We start from the raw sequence: 20,530 nt of genomic DNA on the forward strand, positions 1-20,530 counted from the left end.
GAGAGTAGACGGAGCATCGGTTTAACGTCTCGTCCGAACGGCGGCACCTCCAACAGTGCAACACTCCCTCAGTACTGCCCCTCCGACAGTGCGGCACTCCCTCAGTACTGCCCCTCTGACAGTGCGGCGCTCCCTCAGTACTGCCCCTCCGACAGTGCGGCACTCCCTCAGTACTGCCCCTCCGACAGTGTGGCACTCCCTCAGCACTGCCCCTCCGACAGTGCAGCGCTCCCTCAGCACTGCCCCTCCGACAGTGCGGCGCTCCCTCAGTACTGCCCCTCCGACAGTGCGGCACTCCCTCAGTACTGCCCCTGCGACAGTACAGCATTCCCTCAGCACTGCCCCTCCGACAGTGCGGCTCTCCCTCAGCACTGCACTGGGAGTGTCAGCCTAGATTTATGTGCTTAAGAATGGTACCCACAACCTTCTGTCTCAGAGGCGAGTGTGCTACCCACTGAGCCACAACTGATATTACTCTGGTGAATATAAAAGATCGCTTGGCGTTATTTGAAGACGAGCAGAGGAATGGCCTTAATTTATCCTTCAACCAACACCACCAAAAGCAGATTAACCAATCATTCATCTCATTGCTGTTTGTGTGATCTTGGTATGTGCAAAATTGTCTGCTGCATTTGCCCAGACTACAATAGTGACTACACTTTGAAATTAATTGAGTTATGTTAAACTTGTATCGAACATTAGACCACAGTTAGAGTACTGTGCACAGCTCTGCTCTCCATATTATGAAAAGGATATAAAGACACTGGAAAAGTTGCACTATATCTATCAGGAAAGGTTGAATAGGTTGCGGCTCTTTACTATCGGAAGGGTAAGGCAGAGAGGTGACCTCATAGAGGTCCTTAAGATTATGAAAGGGTTTGCGGGGAGTCCAAAACTAGGGACCATCAATATAAGATAGTCGCTAATAAACCCAATGGGGAATTCAGGAGAAACTTCTTTACCTAGAGAGTGGTGAGAATGTGGAACTCGCTGTCACAGGGAGTGGTTGAGGTGAATAGCACAGATATATTTAAGGGGAGGCGATATAAACACATGAGGGAGAAGGAAGACTTGCATTTATATAGCTTTGAAGCACTTTTTGGAGGAAATGTAGGAAACACAGCAGCCAATTTGTGCACACAAATAGCAATGTGATAATGACCAGATAATCTGTTTTTGTTATGTTGATAGAGGGATAAACATTGGCCAAGACATCATGGAGAACTCCCCAGCTTTTCTACAAAATAGTGCCATGGGATCTTTTACATCCACCTGAGAGAACAGACGGGGCCTCAGTTTAAGGTCTCATCCGAAAGACGGCACCTCCGACAGTGCAACACTCCCTCAGCACTGCCCCTCTTGACAGTGCAGCGTTCCCTCAGTACTGCCCCTCTTGACAGTGCAGCATTCCCTCAGTACTGCCCCTCTTGACAGTGCGGCACTCCCTCAGTACTGCCCCTCTTGACAGTGCGGCACTCCCTCAGTACTGCCCCTCTTGACAGTGCAGCGTGCCCTCAGTACTGCTCCTCCAACAGTGCGGTGCTTCCTCAGTACTGCCCCTTCGACAGTGCAGCCCCTCCGACAGTGTGGCACTTCCTCAGTACTGCCCCTCCGACAGTGCGGCACTCCCTCAGCACTGCCCCTCCGACAGTGCGGCACTCCCTCAGTACTGCCCCTCCGACAGTGCGGTACTCCCTCAGCACTGCACCTCCAACAGTGGCAGCACTCCCTCAGCACTGCACCTCCAACAGTGCAGCACTCCCTCAGTACTGCCCCTCCGACAGTGCGGCACTCCCTCAGCACTGCACCTCCAACAGTGCAGCACTCCCTCAGTACTGCCCCTCCGACAGTGCGGCACTCCCTCAGCACTGCACCTCCAACAGTGCGGCACTCCCTCAGTACTGCCCCTCCGACAGTGCGGCACTCCCTCAGCACTGCACCTCCAACAGTGCGGCACTCCCTCAGTACTGCCCCTCCGACAGTGCGGCACTCCCTCAGCACTGCACCTCCAACAGTGCGGCACTCCCTCAGTACTGCCCCTCCGACAGTGCGGCACTCCCTCAGCACTGCACCTCCAACAGTGCGGCACTCCCTCAGTACTGCCCCTCCGACAGTGCGGCACTCCTTCAGCACTGCACCTCCAACAGTGCGGCATTCCCTCAGTACTGCCCCTCCGACAGTGCGGCACTCCCTCAGCACTGCCCCTCCGACAGTGCTGCACTCCCTCAGTACTGCCCCTCCGACAGTGCGGCACTCCCTCAGCACTGCCCCTCCGACAGTGCAGCACTCCCTCAGCACTGCACTTCCGACAGTGCGGCACTCCCTCAGCACTGCCCCTCCGACAGTGCTGCACTCCCTCAGTACTGCCCCTCCGACAGTGCGGCACTCCCTCAGCACTGCCCCTCCGACAGTGCAGCACTCCCTCAGCACTGCACCTCCGACAGTGCGGCACTCCCTCAGCACTGCCCCTCCGACAGTGCTGCACTCCCTCAGTACTGCCCCTCCGACAGTGCGGCACTCCCTCAGCACTGCCCCTCCGACAGTGCAGCACTCCCTCAGCACTGCACCTCCGACAGTGCGGCACTCCCTCAGTACTGCACTGGGAGTGTCAGCCTAGATTTGTTTGTGCTCAAGTCCCTGGAGTGGGACTTGAACCCACAACCTTCTGATTCAGAGGGGAGTGTGCTGCCCACTGAGCCACGGCTGACATACGAAGGGAATAGAAGGTTAAGTTGATAGGGTTAGATAAAGTAGGGTGGGCGGAGGCTCGTGTGGAGCAGAAACAGTCACTTGGATCAGCAGGACTGAATAGCCTGGTCCTGTGCTAACATTCCATGTACATTCTATGTATAGAGTCAGGTTCAAACTGGCAGGAGGCAAATTTAGGGTGGGTGGAGGCTGGTGTGAAGCATAAACGTGGAGCTGTTGGGCCTGATTCCATGTAATCTTTTATTGGTTGTGAAGTGATGTCCTGAGGATATGAACAGCACTGTAGAGATGCAAGTTTTTTCTTTATATATTAAGGGGATCAGTGACACATTATGAGTCACAGACGCTGTCCTATTGATGCAGTTCGGTGTCAAATACTCCTGTGAAGCGCCTTGGGACGTTTCACTACGTTAAAGGTGCTCTATAAATACACGTTGTTGTTGTTGTAACAAGACGGCCAATTGTATAAGCTCTGGCTGCAGGTGGACAGCCCTGTCGCGAGTGGATAAATCACAAGCTTTCCGCCAGCAGCACAGACTCAGCTCATGAGCGTGTGGAGGTGAGTGGGTTGGGGGTGAGCGGGGTGGGGGTGAGCGGGGGCGGGGTGGGGGGGGGGAGCGCAGGGGTTGGGGTGTGAGTCACAAGCCAATCTTGGGTGCGGAGAGGCGGCGAAGGGAAGCCTGGGGCAGCGGAGGCCCGGAGGAACATTCTCCCTCCTCCCCGGGCCAGAAAGAAACCTTAAGAAAAAAAAAATATATATGTTTTAAATGTTTTTTATTTACACGGGGCTCTTCCGACCCTGGAGCTTTCGCTCGCCAGCAACACAGGACGCGATCGGCGCTGAAGGGGTTAAAACCTCAGAGCAGCTTCTCTGTCAAAGCTGCTCCTGCAGTGAGATATTAAAAAATGAGCCCATTTACTCCGCGAGCTCCATCGGTAAATGTACTGTGCAATGTGTAGTGAAGGCACACAAGCCAGACAGGGGCAGATTTACCCTCTCCGCACACAGCCCACCCCCCCCGCCCCCGATCATTGCCGAGTTAGCTGCTATGAGAACATAAGAAAAAGGAGCAGCAGCAATGTTCCCTTTAAGCTGCATGGCCACACGGCTGGATTGCTGACTTTTCAATGTCAAAACATTTTCGGATGAGACGTTAAACCGAGGCCCCGTCTGCTCTCTCAGGTGGATGTAAAAGATCCCCCGGCACTATTTCGAAGAAGAGCAGGGGAGTTCTCCCCGGTGTCCTGGGGCCAATATTGATCCCTCAATCAACATCACTAAAACAAATTATCTGGTCATTGTCACATTGCTGTGTGTGGGAGCTTGCTGTGCGCAAATTGCCTGCCACGTTTCCCACATTACAACAGTGACTACACTCCAAAAGTACTTCATTGGCTGTAAAGTGCTTTGAGATGTCCAGTGGTCATGAAAGGCGCTGTATATTATATATAGAGATAGACAGTTTCTTAACCGATAAGGGATTAAGGAGTTATGGTGAGCGGGCAGGGAAGTGGAACTGATCGGATCAGCCATGATCATATTAAATGGCGGAGCAGGCTCGAGGGGCTGCATGGCTTATTTCTTATGTTCTTATATAAATCAGGTCTTTCTTTTCTTCGAAAGAGCCGGTGCACATTTGCTGGGCCGAATAACTTCCTTCTGTGCTGTACTAGTCTGTGATTCTGTGAATTCGCCTCAGTGCTCGGAGGACGAGGAAATCAGCCAGAGTTATAACTCCAATTCAGTGGCTCCTGACGGACCGAGCTTGGCTTTGATGCCCCCACGATAAAGTGGTCTGTTGGTGCACACTCTCTCGGCTTACGTTAGGCGTTGGACTGGACTGGTGGCCATCGACTATGGAAAAGCAAGCAGCTTCAGGAGAGAAGGGTTGCAAATGGGAATTTAAGAAAAAAATAACTTGAAACTGAGGGAATGATATATGAGAGAGAGCGACTTAAGGTGGAGAAAATAATTGAATGAACCCTGAAGCTTTCAGAAAATTTGTTCGGCGACCTGCAACAACTGTAACAGTGAAATTTGAGAGCAAGGCAAGCAGAAACAGCCAAAGGAAAAAAAGTGCCGTCAACAACATCAGTGACTTAATCCCAGGCGCGAGACATCCTGGTTAGCAACGGTGGATGCCCGGAATCAGACAGGCAGTGCTTTGATCTGCCTTGCCATTTTCCACAGGGCATCAATCGTTGACATGAAATGTTTCTTCCCCGTAACAAAAATTGAAGGAACAGCACAGTTCCAGGTAGCCACGGTCTAGGCATAGTTGAAATCAGTTTAAGAGAATTAATATTTCTCAATAAATTTATCGTAACACTCAGTTTGGTGCAGTGTAAGAAGATTGTTTAAATTCAAGGCAGGCATACATTTTAGATGAACTACCCCAATACTACCGCAAGGTGGACTCTATTACTGGTGGATCCCCAGTGAATCACATGATTCTATGGGTCCCATGAACCCAGTTCTTCCCATGATCTCAGTGAATCCCATGATCCCCAGTGAATTGTCAGCTATGTCAGGGATAATTCCTGTGCTCAATAACAGGTATTGTCAGCTGTGTCAGGGAGCCCAATGCCCACTGACAAGTATCATTAGACGATCACGGAGAGTGAGCCTACGCTCTTTAACGTGCAGCTTGCCTTTGATAACTGATACTTTATGCAGAATGTCTTGAGCTGGGGGCGGAGAGGAGTTGGAGAAACAGGACCAGATGCTGAACGATTTCTACACTCATTTTGCTACAATTCAGTCACTAATGTATTGTTTGCCAGTTCCTAAATTCTGTCCAACTGCTACTCATTAGCACATCAGTGGCATGTTTACAGGCAGTGCTCTCATAGGTCAGTCCCGGCAGAACAAACTATTTTGGCCCCTTTTATGGATTTGGATGTGTTATCTAAGAGATTATGTCAAACAGGATGGTGAAAACACATCACATTGAGAGCAGAAAATGACAGGAAAATGCCCACGTTTTCCTGATAAGACGTTTTAGTGTTTTGATGTCAGAACGTGGCGCTGACTTCCTTACAAATCCACAGAGAGTCATACAGGAAAACCCCCTGCAATAAATCAGTCAGCATCTCATCCTGTTTCCCTCCCTCCTCTCCTCCCCCTCCCTCCGCCTGCCGCAAGCACAACCAGCAAAGCACGTCAAGGCATTGTTTGCTTTCCTCACTTGTCCTCTCCTTTTTGCCTGTAGTCAATTCAATCACCTGCCACCTCTTACCACCTCTGAGTAGCCAGTCTCCGCAGTGAGGCCGTCAAATCAGGCTGAGGGCTACCAGTGTGCAAACGCTTAACAGCTTAGTATGTAACCCTTTCCTATACTGCTTTAAGAGATGTTAAAACAGCCTTTGTTCAAACAGCCGGAGGAAGAAGTTCATTGTGAACGTGATAGGTGACAGCAGGTCGATATTCCCCCCTCACCACACCAGCGGCAGGAGCGGCAAGCGACGGTCCGGGAGCGGCGTGGAGGCCCCGGGGGCAGCAAGTGGCCCGGGAGCGGCGTGGAGGCCTGGGCCCTCACCTCTTCTGGGCCCCGTACCCTCATTCGCCGCACCTTCGCCCATGATGTTCCAGGGCCCGGCGCTCCAGCTATATTTATAGCCCCGACCTGCGATGGTGCTCTCACACAGGTCGGGGCGGTCCACGATATTCCAGGGCCCGGGACAGGCCTTACTCCACCCACCTCCAGCCCGATGATCGGGGTCACATCCAAATCAGCTCCAATGTGTGCTTCAATGTGTCCAATAGCTCTTGTAATAGATTGTTGGTCTGCCATGCAGAGGGTCAAACTTCAAATGCTAGTCTTGACTGATATTGAAATTAAGCAACATTTTAGCTGTAAATGTCACTGATTCTCAGCTGGAGAACAGATGGATACTTTCAGAACACAGGTATCTCCATCTTGGATAGGAAGAGCAACGTACAACTATGCACAAACTATTCAAGGTCCATCCTCCACATTGAATAACCCAATTAATACTCGACAACCAATAGCAGTAAACATATCTGTAAGTGTCTTGATGGCTCAGCTGTAAGAAAGAATTGGTTATTTAGGAACGCATGAATTGCTGGATGAAAAGGTCCATCTAGTTCGCCTTCTACCATCCTGGTAGTCCTGATAATAGAGCTGTTGACCAATCACAGCGATCAATCTCTATCAATGAATCTACAACAGACCCAGACACGAGGCGAGAAAATCCCCAGTGGCAGAGAACTTTGGGAACCATAGGACCAAAGTCACCTGCACCTCCCGAACATGCTCCACTCCCCAAATGTCACGTCTCAAGATACTCATCTACAGCATCCAAATATTATCTTGAGAAATAAATCTACTTCTACGATGGCCTGACCTAGTCTAATGACTGAACAGTATGGATTGATGTGATGTATTTGCAGCTGAAGAATTGTAGGAAAAAGATGCAGAACAACTAATAGTCCAGGATATCAAGACAGTTGACTTTAGAGAGATATCACCTGATTGGAGATGATGACAGTTGCAAAGGTCACCTCTAATTAAATGTTTGGAATGCCCTCTTGGGCTATTCTACTTCAGAGCCCCTGGTGCATTCTGCGTGGACATATTGGAAGGTTGAACGTATCCAGCTTGTGATGTTCCTTTCTTTCATTTGCGTGGTCAGAAAGACACAGGTTGGGGGCGATGTGTCATTTTCTGCCACCCGCTCCAGGGGTGCACCAGGAAAATTGAAGCAGAACATCCCAGCCACGATCTCTGAACTGATTTTGACAGCTCTTTGTTTGTCGTTTGTTTCAACAGGTTGACGATCAGATGAAACTTCTCCAGAACTGCTGGAGTGAACTTTTGGTGATGGACCATATCTACAGACAGGTGGCTCACGGGAAGGAGTCAAGTATCCTTCTCGTGACCGGACAACAGGTAAATGTGACTCATTTTGACATAACATTACATCGTATTTACAGCACAGAAACAGGCCATTCGGCCTAACGGCTCCGTGCCGGTGTTTATGCTCCACACCAGCCCCCTCCCACCCCTCTTCATCTCACCCCATCAACGTATCCTTCTGTTCCTTTCACCCGCATGTGTTTATACAGATTCCCCTTATATCTATTCCAGTCGCCTCAACTACTCCCTGTGGTAGCAAGTTCCACATTCTCACCACTCTCTGAAAAACCTCTCAGGAAGTTACTCCTGAATTCTTTATTTGATTTGTTAGGGATTATGATATTTATGGCCCCTTGTTTTGGTCTCCCACAAATGGAAATATCTTCTCTACGTCTACTTTATTAAAACCTTTCATAATCTTAAAGACCTCTATCAGGTCACCCCTCAGCCTTCTCATTTCTAGAGAAAAGAGTTTCTGCCAATTTTCCAGCAGTTACGATCCGGGTGATCAGGAAAACCTTCATGCACATACTCTCTGAAAGCTCGGTTTGTTTGACACATCGGTGAGTAATCTTACTTGGAGATGGCTGGCGTGGCACAGAAGAGGTTTCTTTTGCACGTTTGCTCAGTTTGTAGCACTCTTGCCTCCGAGTTACAAGCTTGTGGGTACAAGACCATTTCCAGAGAAATACTGAGAGAATGCTACATTGTCAGAGGTACCACCTTTCTTGAGCCGTGGCCCCATTAGCCCTGTTCTGTGGCTTAAGTGGGCACTAATGAAGAGGAGGAGGGAGGAATTTTCCAGGTTTCCTGGTAAAAGTTCCTCCCTCAACCAACACCATTTGAAACAGATGAACTGATTATTCATCCAATTACTCTTTGTAGGATTGTGCTGGGAACAACTTGGCTGTTGTGCGTGCCTGCGTAACAACAGTAGATACACTTCAACACATTGGCTGTGGAGCCTTTGTGAGATGTGCTGGAAAGTGTGAAAGGTGTTTTATAAGTGCAAGTTCTTTCTTCACCACCCCCTCCCCGCTCCCCACACCCCACATCCCCACCACCCCAAAATGGAGGCGATGAAGCCTCCAACAATCGGGATACATTTACAGGGATACATTTAAGGGGAAGCTGGATAAACACATGGGGAGAACAGAATAGAAGGATATGTTGAAGGGCTGAGATGAAAAGGGGTGGGAGGAGGCTCGAGTGGAGAATAAACACTGGCACGGAGCCGTTGGGCCCAATGGCCTGTTTCTGTGCCGTACGTTCCATATAATGCCAAATATACCCAACTGAGAGAATAGAGTGGGGTGGTATTCCCTTGTCCCGGATCTGGACAAATTGGTTCACTTGGCGGCAGAGAGGCGGGCATGTCCAGGAAGGAACCTGTCCAATGTTCCTGTATTGGCTGCAAGCAGGTGATCAAAATAGGCCTCGGGTGCAGGATCAAGAAAATCTACCCATACATCTTTTAAGCATGGACACAGCCATAAGTTTTCTTGTGTTTTGATTTCTTTAGACAAAAGGAAAATGAAATGCAATTTTAAATGTTAACCCACTCCTAGGGTCGCCAACTCTGACTGGATGTATTCCTGGAGGTTTCATCACGTGATCTCCTCCCTCCAACTGCCCCGCCCTCACACTCCATCATTGGTCGCCCAACATGTCCGTTCGCACAGGGCAGCGCCTTCCCACAGCCAACTGGACAGCGAACAGACTCTTCGTTACCCAACTGACTTGTCAGTCAACCAGCCTCTTCTTTTTCAACTCCAACATTTTTATAACCGATAAACCAAAGTATTGAGGGAATATGATTTTTTTTAACGGTCCTGTGATTTCTCTCTCAGCAGTGTGCTGGCGATTAATCTTCGATTCCTGGAGATTCCAGGGCAGTCCTGGCGGGTTAGGAACTTGACCTACTCCCCACCTCCAAAAAGCACAAGCAAAACAACCTAGCATACATGACTATAGTCACATACTATTGATAAACAATCAGAAATCAACATGATAACATAAAGATTAGGAGCAGGAGTCGGCCATTTGGCCCCTTGAGTCTCCTCCGCCATTCAGTAAGATCATGGCTGATCTGATCCTGGCCTCAACACTTCCCCGTCTGCTCCCCATAATCCTTGACTCCCTCAAACGTGGACGCAGACATCTTCTGTCGGATAAGATGTCTGAATATGAACCATGGTAGGGGGATGGGAATCTATACAGGAAGACAGAGGGAAGTAGAATGGGGGCAGAAGTAAAAGATAGAAAGGAGATAAGTAAAAGTGGAGGGCAGAGAAATCCAAGGCAAAAATCAAAAAGGGCCACATTACAGCATAATTCTAAAGGGACAAAGAGTGTTAAAAAGACAAGCCTGAAGGCTCTGTGCCCCAATGCAAGGAGTATTCGTAATAAGGTGGACGAATTAACTGCGCAGGCAACTATTAACGAATATGATATAATTGGGATTACGGAGACATGGCTCCAGGGTGACCAGGGCTGGGAACTCAACATCCAGGGGTATTCAACATTCAGGAAGGATAGACAGAAAGGAAAAGGAGATGGGGTAACGTTGCTGGTTAAAGAGGAAATTAACGCAATAGTAAGGAAGGACATTAGCTTGGATGATGTGGAATCTGTATGAGTCGAGCTGTGGAATACCAAAGGGCAGAAAACGCTAGTGGGAGTTGTGGACAGACCACCAAACAGTAGTAGTGAGGTTGGGGATGGCATCATACAAGAAATTAGGGATGTGTGCAATAAAGGTACAGCAGTTATCATGGGCGACTTTAATCTACATATAGATTGGGCTAACCAAACTGGTAACAATACGGTGGAGGAGGATTTCCTGATGTGTATTAGGGATGGTTTTCTAGACCAATATGTCGAGGAACCAACTAGAGAGCTGGCCATCCTAGACTGGGTGTTGTGTAATGAGAGAGGACTAATTTGCAATCTTGTTGTGCGAGGCCCCTTGAGGAAAAGTGACCATAATATGGTAGAATTCTTTATTAAGATGGAGAGTGACACAGTTAATTCAGAAACTAGGGTCCTGAACTTAAGGAAAGGTAACTTCGATGGTTTGAGGTGTAAATTGGCTAGAATAGACTGGCAAATGATATTTAAATGATTGACGGTGGATAGGCAATGGCAAACATTTATAGATCATATGGATGAACTTCAACAATTGTATATCCCTTTCTGGAGTAAAAATAAAACGGGGAAGGTGGCTCAATCGTGGCTAACAAGGGAAATTAGGGCTAGTGTTAAATCCAAGGAAGAGGCATATAAATTGGCCAGAAAAAGCAGCAAACCTGGGAGAAATTTAGAATTCAGTAGAGGAGGATAAAGGGTTTAATTATTAGGGGGAAAATAGAGTATGAGAGGAAGCTTGCTGGAAACATAAAAACTGACTGCAAAAACTTCTATAAATATATGAAGAGAAAAAGTTTAGTGAAGACAAATGTAGGTCCCTTGTAGTTAGAATCAGGTGAATTTATAATGGGGAACAAAGAAATGGCAGACCAATTGAACAAATACTTTGGTTCTGTCTTCACTAAGGAAGACACAAATAACCTTCTGGAAATACTAGGGGTCCGAGAGTCTAGCGAGAAGGAGGAACAGAAGGGACTCCTTATTAGTCAGGAAATTGTGTTGGGGAAATTGATGGGATTGAAGGTCGATAAATCCCTAGGGCCTGATAGGCTGCAACCCAGAGTACTTAAGGAAGTGGCCCGAGAAATAGTGGATGCCTTGGTGATCATTTTCCAACGTTCTATTGACTCTGGATCAGTTCCTATAGACTGGAGGGTAGCTAATGTAACACCACTTTTTAAAAAAGGAGAGAGAGAAAACAGGGAATTATATATCGGTTAGCCTGACATCAGTAGTGGGGAAAATGTTGGAATCAATTATTAAAGATGAAATAGCAGCGCATTTGGAAAGCAGTGACCGGATCGGTCCAAGTCAGCATGGATTTATGAAAGGGAAATCATGCTTGACAAATCTTCTTGAATTTTTTGAGGATGTAACTAGTAGAGTGGATAAGGGAAACCAGTGGATGTGGTGTACTTAGACTTTCAAAAGGCTTTTGACAAGGTCCCGCACAAGAGATTGGTGTGCAAAATTAAAGCTCATGGTATTGGAGGTAATGTATTGAAGTGGATAGAAAACTGGTTGGCAGACAGGAAGCAGAGAGTCGGAATACATGGGTCCTTTTCAGAATGGCAGGCAGTGACTAGTGGGGTGACGTAGGGTTCAGTGCTGGGACCCCAGCTATTTACAATATACATTAATGATTTAGATGAAGGAATTGAATGTAATATCTCCAAGTTTGCAGATTACACTAAGCTGGATAGCGGTGTGAGCTGTGAGGAGGATGCTAAGAGGCTGCACGGTGACTTGGACAAGTTAGGTGAGTGGGCAAATGCATGGCAGATGCAGTATAATGTGCATAAATGTGAGGTTCTCCACTTTGGTGGCAAAAACAGGAAGGCAGAATATTATCTGAATAGTGACAGATTAGGAAAAGAGGAGGTGCAACGAGACCTGGGTGTCATGATACATCAGTCATTGAAAGTTGGCATGCAGGTACAGCAGGCGGTGAAGAAGGCAAATGGCATGTTGACCTTCATAGCTAGAGTATTTGAGTATAGGAGCAGGGAGGTCTTACTGCAGTTGTACAGGGCCTTGGTGAGGCCACACTTGGAATATTGTGTTCAGTTTTGGTCTCCTAATCTGAGGAAGGACATTCTTGCTATTGAGGGAGTGCAGCGAAGGTTCACCAGACTGATTCCCGGGATGGCAGGACTGACATCTGAGGAGAGACTGGATCGACTGGGCTTGTATTCACTGGCGTTTAGAAGAATGAGAGGGAATCTCATAGAAACATATAAAATTCTGACGGGATTGGACAGGTTAGATGCAGGAAGAATGTTCCCGATGCTGGGGAAGTCCAGAACCAGGGGTCACAGTCTAAGGATAAGTGGTAAGCCATTTAGGACCAAGATGAGGAGAAACTTCTTCACTCAGAGAGTTGTTAACCTGTGGAATTCTCTACCGCAGAGAGTTGTTGAGGCCAGTTTGTTAGATATATTGAAAAGAGGAAGTTAGATATGGCTCTTACGTCTAAAGGGATCAAGGGGTATGGAGAGAAAGCAGGAAAGGGGTACTGAAAGAATGATCAGCCATGATCTTATTAAATGGTGGTGTAGGCTCGAAGGGCCGAATGGCCTACTCCTGCACCTAATTTCTATGTTTCTATGTTTAGTCTGATTACATTTGTGCAATTGATTAGGATACATCCAATTAGAGTAGTGCAGAGAGAGGAAATGTCTTGAAATTTGCTCTTACCAAGCTGAAGGCTATGACGTTTTTGCTCAGATTCTATCAGCTAGTTTTGTTTCGTGTTCTGAATCATTTGTTCCCCTCTCCTATTTTATCCCCTGGTCTCATACCCACCTGTGTGTACTCTTCCTTTTGCCTTCAGGGCAGAATTCTTTAGCCCCACAGATGTCTTGAGGCCTTTTATGTTTCGGTTGATAGGAGAGCGAGATGAGATTCTCCGCTGATTTTCTTCACCTCCCTCAAAGAAATGGTTCTCTGCTGTGAGACGTTTTCTTCTGGAGCCTTGCCAGAGAACTGTTAGGGCTCTGGGATAGAAGTTCTGCAAACTTTTGCAGATCCATGCTCTCTGTTTAGCGTATCAGCATGCTGTCTTTTGTTGTTGGAGGAACTGCAGCCTACCAAACTGTTTATCGAACCACAAAGCACATAAAGAGGCCATTCGGCCCATCGTGTCAGCCCCAGCTCTCCGAAAGAGCTATCCCAATTACTCCGACTCCCCTACTCTTTTCCCATAGCCCTGCACATTTTTTTCCCATTCCCGTTTGAATCCCATTCCTCCAGCTTATGAGACAAGAACATATAGCTGACTCTCATCTTGCTGCAGATTACCAGCTTTCCGTACGTTCTGAAATCTTGCATTTATATAGAGAATTTCATGCTCCAAAGTGCTCCCCAGCTAATGAGTTATTTTTGAAGCGTAGTGACTTTCATAATGTAGGCCACCACAGCAGTCAAATGCATGCAGCAAGATCCCACAAAGAACGACGAGATTAATGACCAGTTGATCCGCCTTTTTAGTGATGTTGATTGAGGGATAAAATTGGCCGGAACTCTGGGAGAACTGCCTTGCCCTAGAAACATAGAAACATAGAAAATAGGTGCAGGAGCAGGCCATTCGGCCCTTCGAGCCTCAACCACCATTCAATATGATCATGGCTGACCATGCAACTTCAGTACCCCATTCCTACATTATCTCCATACCCTTTGATCCCTTTAGCCGTAAGGACCACATCTAACTCCCTCTTGAATAAATCTAACGAACTGGCCTCAACAACTCTCTGCGGTAGGGAATTCCACAGGTTAACAACTCCCAAAGTGAAGAAGTTTCTTCTCATCTCGGTCCTAAATGGCTTACCCCTTATCCTTAGACTGTGGCCCCTGGTTCTGGACTTCCCCAACATCGGGAACATTCTTCTTGCATCTAACCTGTCCAATCCTGTCAGAATTTTATATGTGCCTGTGGGATCTTTCACGTCCACTTGAGAGGGCAGGCGGGGCCTTGGTTTAACATCCACTTGAGAGAGCAGACAGGGCCTTGGTTTACCATCCACTTGAGAGGGCAGACGGGGCCTTGATTTACCATCCACTTGAGAGGGCAGGCAGGGCCTTGGTTTAACATCTACTTGAGAGGGCAGGCGGGGCCTTGGTTTACCATCCACTTGAGAGGGCAGATGGGGCCTCGGTTTAACGTCCACTTCAGAGGGCAGACGGGGCCTCGGTTTTGTCATGTATCTTACATTATTATATATAACTGTATCCTAACATGCTATACATGACTTTAATAAGATATGACCTGTAACCACCAGCATACCTTACCACCAGGGGTGCACTTGCAAGAGACAGGTATATAAGGACAGGTCTCAGGCAATGGCAGCATTCCAGAGCTGTGAAATAAAGGTGCAGGTCCAGAGTGACCTTGACTTCACTTCATGCCTCGTGTGAATCTGTACTGAGGGGACAGGACTTTACAGTGGCGACGAGTTACGGGATTACAGAATCCACAAAATGGCGAACAACGGATCAGATGAAAAGTACAATGCGGGAGACAATTAGGAGGACTTTATAGAAAGGCTCCAGCAAAGCTTTGTAACCAAAGACTGGTTAGGCGACGATAAGGCAGACAAGAGAAGAGCCCATCTCTTGACCAGCTATGGCTCGAAAACATACGCTTTAATGAAGGATCTGTTGGCACCCGAGAAACCAGCAAGCAAGTCGTTTGAAGAATTGAGCACACTGGTAAGAGACCACCTGAAGCCAGCGAGCAGCCTACACATGGCCAGACACAGGTTCTACAACTACAGACGCTGTGTGGGCCAGAGCATACACGACTTCATGACGGAACTTCGGAGGTTGGCTAGTTTATGTGAGTTCTCCGATGAACTGAGGAGAGAAATGCTGAGAGACTTTTTCATTGAAGGAATAGCCACCCAGGCATATTCCGAAAGCTCATAGAGACCAAGAACCTGACCTTAGAGGCAGCAGCACTGGTTGCACAGACATTCTTGGTAGGGGAAGAAGAAACGAGGTTAATTTACAATGCAGGTACGACAACGAACGAAATATCGGAAGAAGAAGTTCACAGCACTAAACAAGGTGCTACCACCACACACAGACAAAACCGGGAGAACAAGCTCTCGACAGCAGGCAGAAGCCATCAAGAGCCACAGGAATGGCCATTCACACCTCATCAACCCACAATGCGAGCAATCAACTACAAACTGAGAGAAGCTCAAGAGAGATCAGCCAGACGCAGCTCATTCTTTGGGAACACTTTAAACAATAGAACAGGTCTGTGCTGGAGGTGTGGGGGTGGGCACTCGTCAAGGGGATGTCGATTTCAGCAGGCTGTTTGCAGAAATTGTGAATATACAGGGCATTTGGCCCGCATGTGCAAAAAACGGCAGCTTGGCTGGTATACGAATTGGATGGGTTGGAAAGCGGACCAGAAGACGGTGGGGAGAGTACCCGGGACACCGATGTACAGCGGGTCAATGGCCGCTGCACCTACAACAGGACCTCTCCTATAATGATGAGGGTCCTACTCAACAGGATATCTGTCAACATGGAGCTGGATACGGGAGCGAGTCAGTCTCTCATGGGTGCTCAACAATTTGAACAACTGTGGCCGCATAAAAGAGACAGACCAAAACTCACAAGGGCCGACACCACACTAAGGACCTATACCAAAGAAATCGTACCAGTCCTCGGCAGCGCCATGCTCTCTGTCACACACAAAGGGACAGTGAACCGACTTCCCCTGTGGATTGTCCCCGGAGACCCCCCAGCACTGCTGGGGAGAAGCTGGCTGGCAAAACTAAACTGGAAATGGGATGATGTCCATGCCATGTCATTCGAGGAACGGACCTCCTGCTCAACAGTTATAAAGGGATTCGAACATCTCTTTCAGCCAGATGTGAGCACTTTCAAAGGGGCCAAAGTCAAAATCTACATCACACAGGATGCTAGACCGGTCCATCACAAGGCCAGAGCTGTACCTTATGTGATGAGGGAAAAGATTGAACACGAACTCGACAGGCTTCTGCGGGAAGGCATTATATCACCTGTGGAATTTAGCAACTGGGCAAGTCCCATCATCCCAGTCATGAAGCCTGATGGATCCGTACGAATCTGTGGGGACTACAAATCTACCATAAACAGAGTCTCCCTACAGGACCAGTACCCGCTGCCCAGAGCGGAGGACTTATTTGCCACATTGGCTGGAGGTAAACTTTTCTCAAAATTAGACCTCACATCTGCGTATATGACGCAAGAATTGACCGAGGAATCCAAGCTACTCACCACCATCAACATACATCCAGGCCTTTTCATGTACAATCGATGCCCATTCGGCATCAGGTCGGCAGCTGCCATATTCCAGCGAAACATGGAGAGTCTGCTCAAGTCCATCCGGAGACGGTTGTATTTCAAGACGACATACTTATCACGGGCAGGGACACCGACTCCCATCTCCGTAATTTGGAGGAAGTACTAAAGCGGTTGGATTGGGTAGGCCTACGAGTCAAGAAATCCAAGTGCCTGTTTCTCGCACCCGAGGTTGAATTTTTGGGCAGAAGGATTGCCGCTAATGGAATCTGCCCAACAGAGTCCAAAACAGAAGCAATTCGCCTGGCACCCATGCCCCGGAATGTCTCAGAACTGTGCGCCTTTCTCGAGCTACTCAATTACTTTGGGAACTTTATGCAGACTTAAGCACGCTGCTGGAGCCTCTCCACGTGCTACTCAGGAAGGATGCGATTGGTTTTGGGGGGACGCCCAGGAACACGCCTTCAATAAGGCACGCAACCTTCTGTGTTCCAACAGTGTTTTGACTTTCTTTGACCCAGGTAAAAAGCTAGTTCTCACATGCGATGCGCCAACGTATGGGGTCGGGTGCGTTTTGCAACATGTCAATCGTGCGGGCAAATTACAAACCATAGCTTATGCCTCCAGGTCACTTTCACGGGCGGAGCGCAGGTACGGAATGGTAGAGAAGAAGGCGCTCGCGTGCGTGCATGGTGTCAAAAAGATGCACCAATACCTTTTCGGGGCCAAGTTCACGTTAGAAACCAACCACAAGCCCCTCGCGTCCCTCCTATCCGAGAGCAAGGCAATAAACGCCAATGCCTCGGCGCGAATTCAACGGTGAGCACTCATGCTGGCGTCCTACGACTATACCATAAGGCACAGACAACTGTGCCGACGCGCTCAGCAGGCTATCCCTGGCGACCACGGAAGGGTCTGACGAACAGGACTGTGAGATAGTCATGGCAATCAATGCCTTTGAGTCCACGGCTCGCCAAATCAGAGCCTGGACGACCAGCGACTCCATGTTATCCTTAGTAAAAAGATGTGCCCTAACCGGTGACTGGGCAAAGGCTCGCGATGCCTGCCCCGAGGAATTAAAACCCTTTCACAGGCGCATGCATGAGCTATCACTACAAGCAGACTGCCTGATGTGGGGCAGCCGAGCAGTCATGCCTCTATGAGGCAGAGAGGCATTTGTCTGGGAGCTCCACCGCGAGCACCCAGGGATCGTTCTCATGAAGGCCATAGCCAGATCCCACGTCTGGTGGCTTGGTATTGACGCGGACTTGGAGCTCTGCGTCCGAAGGTGCACCATTTGTGCCCAACTCAGCAATGCCCCCAGGGAGGCTCCACTGAGCCCCTGGCCCTGGCCTACAAAACCGTGGTCGCGGGTGCACGTAGACTATGCGGGCCCATTCATGGGCAAAATGTTCCTCGTAGTTGTAGATGCATTTTCAAAGTGAATCGAATGCACCATTTTAAACTTGACCACAACCTCCACCACTGTGGAGAGCCTCGCAACAATGTTTGCAACGCACGGAATCCCTGACATATTGGTCAGTGACAATGGTCCGTGCTTCACCAGCGCAGAATTCGAAGACTTTATAATTGACCACGGCATAAATCACGTCAAGACGGCACCGTTCAAGCCGGCCTCCAACGGCCAGGCGGAGAGAGCAGTGCAAATCATTAAACAAGGCATGCTTAAAAGCCAAGGTCCCACGCTGCAGGGTCGCCTGTCGCGACTGCTGCTGGCATACAGATCTCGTCCGCACTCACTGACTGGGATCCCCCCCGCGCAACTGTTGATGAAAAGGACTTTAAAAACAAGGCTCTCATTAATCCTCCCAGACATGCATGAAATCGTTGAGACAAAGCGCTGTAAGCTGACTGAGTACCATGACAAAAATTCGAGGGGGAGATGGAATGAGATAGGGGACAAAGTGTTTGTACTAAACTATGGCAGGGGTCCCAAATGGCTTGCAGGGACAGTAACGGGCAAGGAAGGAAACAGGCTACTGGTAGTACAAATGGACAATGGCAAACCCTGCCGGAGGCATGTAGACCAAGTCAAAAACAGATTTACCAACAACACTGTGGAACCAGAGGCAGACTACAATGTGGAACTCGCACCACACCTGGTGGACAGACAGAGGGAACAACCTGAGGAAAGTGCAATCGCAACAGATAGCCCAGGCGAGTCAACAACAATCACACCAATCGAAACAGACAGCCCAGGCGAGATACCAGCAACCACACCCAAAGAAAAACAGACACCAAGGCAAACAACTGAACCACAACTCAGACGCTCCACGCGAGAGCGTAGACCACCTGAGAGACTGAACCTATAAAGACAATAGGACCTTGGGGAAGGGTGATGTCATGTATCTTACATTATTATATATAACTGTATCCTAACATGCTATACATGACTGTAATAAGATATGACCTGTAACCACCAGCATACCTTACCACCAGGGGTGCACTTGCAAGAGACAGGTATATAAGGACAGGTCTCAGGCAAGTGCAGCATTCCAGAGCTGTGAAATAAAGGTGCAGGTCCAGAGTGACCTTGACTTCACTACATGCCTCGTGTGAATCTGTACTGAGGGGACAGGACTTTGCAGGTTTAACGTCCACTTGAGAGGGCAGACGGGGCCTCGGTTTAACGTCCACTTGAGAGGGCAGACGGGGCCTCGGTTTAACGTCCACTTGAGAGGGCAGACGAGGCCTCGGTTTAACGTCCACTTGAGAGGGCAGACGTGGCCTCGGTTTAATGTCTACTTGAGACGGCAGTCGGGGCCTCGGTTTAACGTCCACTTGAGAGGGCAGACGAGGCCTCGGTGTAACGTCCACTTGAGAGGGCAGACGGGGCCTCGGTTTAACGTCTCATCCGAAAGACAGCAGGGCGGATTTTAACTGGTGGTGCATTTCTGGTGAGTTAGATTCCCTGCCCTCTGCAGCAGAAGGTGGAGAGAGCCGGGTCGCATTAACGTGCTGCTGACTGACCTTCAGCCAGAATGTTCCGGAAGCAGCTGCTGGTCTCAGGTGACCAATGGACGCCTGCCAGCATGGCGGTCCGCGTGGGCCTCCGCCAGGGTCTCGTGGTACAGATGGGGGTTTGCGGGGGAGGCTGCGGCTCTCACTGTGGGGCTTGGCGGAGCATTGCTCTTGCTCTTGGCCCTGACAAAGGGCAGTAAAATAAACTTACCTGCTTTAAGACTTTGGAGCAGGAGTTGGCCATTCGGCCCCTCGAGCCTGCTCCGCCATTCAATGAGAGTCTGGCTGATCTTACACCTCAACTCTACGTTCCTACACTAGACTTTGGGACTTCTTTGTCTTCCTGGCTTGTCCCGGCATCCTTCAGCCTGTGGGATGACTTCCCAGACAACTAAAATAACTCATTCTAAAGACTGCCAAAGTAACAGGGGCAGGGTGGTGCACCAGTTTTCCCAGAGTGGAAAGGATCGTTTTACAGCAACAACTTTAATTTATATAGCGCTTTTAACGAAGTAAAATATCCTAAGGCACTTCACAAGGGCCGATTATCAAACAAAATTTGACACCGAGCCACATAAAGAGATATTAAGACAGGTGACCAAAAGCTCGGTCAACGAGGTAGGTTTTAAGGAGCGTCTTAAAGGAGGAGAGAGCGGTGGAGAGGTTTAGGGAGGGAGTTCCAGAGCTTGGGGCCCAGGCAACAGAAAGCACGGCCACCAATGGTGGAGCGATCAAAATCAGGGATACGTAAGAGGCCAGAATTGTTACTTTTATGCCTGTACAATATTTCTGTGGGAATGAACTAATCTCCCTCTCCTCTCAGATCGACCTTTCAATTATCGCTTCACAATCAGGAGCTACATTGAATAACCTGGTGACCCGCACGCAGGAGCTGGTGGCCAAACTCCGCTCCCTGCAGACTGACCAGCACGAGTTTGTCTGTCTGAAATTCTTGGTGCTCTTCAGCCCTGGTAAGCCATGAAAACATGACCAGTGATTTCCTTCCTTTTAGCCAG

The 20,530-nt window shown here is 48.7% G+C and overlaps 1 protein-coding gene across 1 annotated transcript in view; it reads left to right on the forward strand.

The window, feature by feature from the left end:
* Nucleotides 1-20,530, forward strand: part of LOC139237907 (nuclear receptor subfamily 5 group A member 2-like) — a 56,219-nt gene that overhangs the window by 30,940 nt on the left and 4,749 nt on the right. Inside the window, exons 5-6 of the mRNA XM_070867200.1 lie at nucleotides 7,503-7,622; nucleotides 20,338-20,485. Coding sequence (XP_070723301.1) covers nucleotides 7,503-7,622; nucleotides 20,338-20,485 — 268 coding nt within the window. The remainder of the gene's footprint in view (nucleotides 1-7,502; nucleotides 7,623-20,337; nucleotides 20,486-20,530) is intronic.

The sequence above is a fragment of the Pristiophorus japonicus genome, chromosome 24 (genome assembly GCF_044704955.1).
Source record: "Pristiophorus japonicus isolate sPriJap1 chromosome 24, sPriJap1.hap1, whole genome shotgun sequence".
NCBI lineage: Eukaryota > Metazoa > Chordata > Chondrichthyes > Pristiophoridae > Pristiophorus > Pristiophorus japonicus.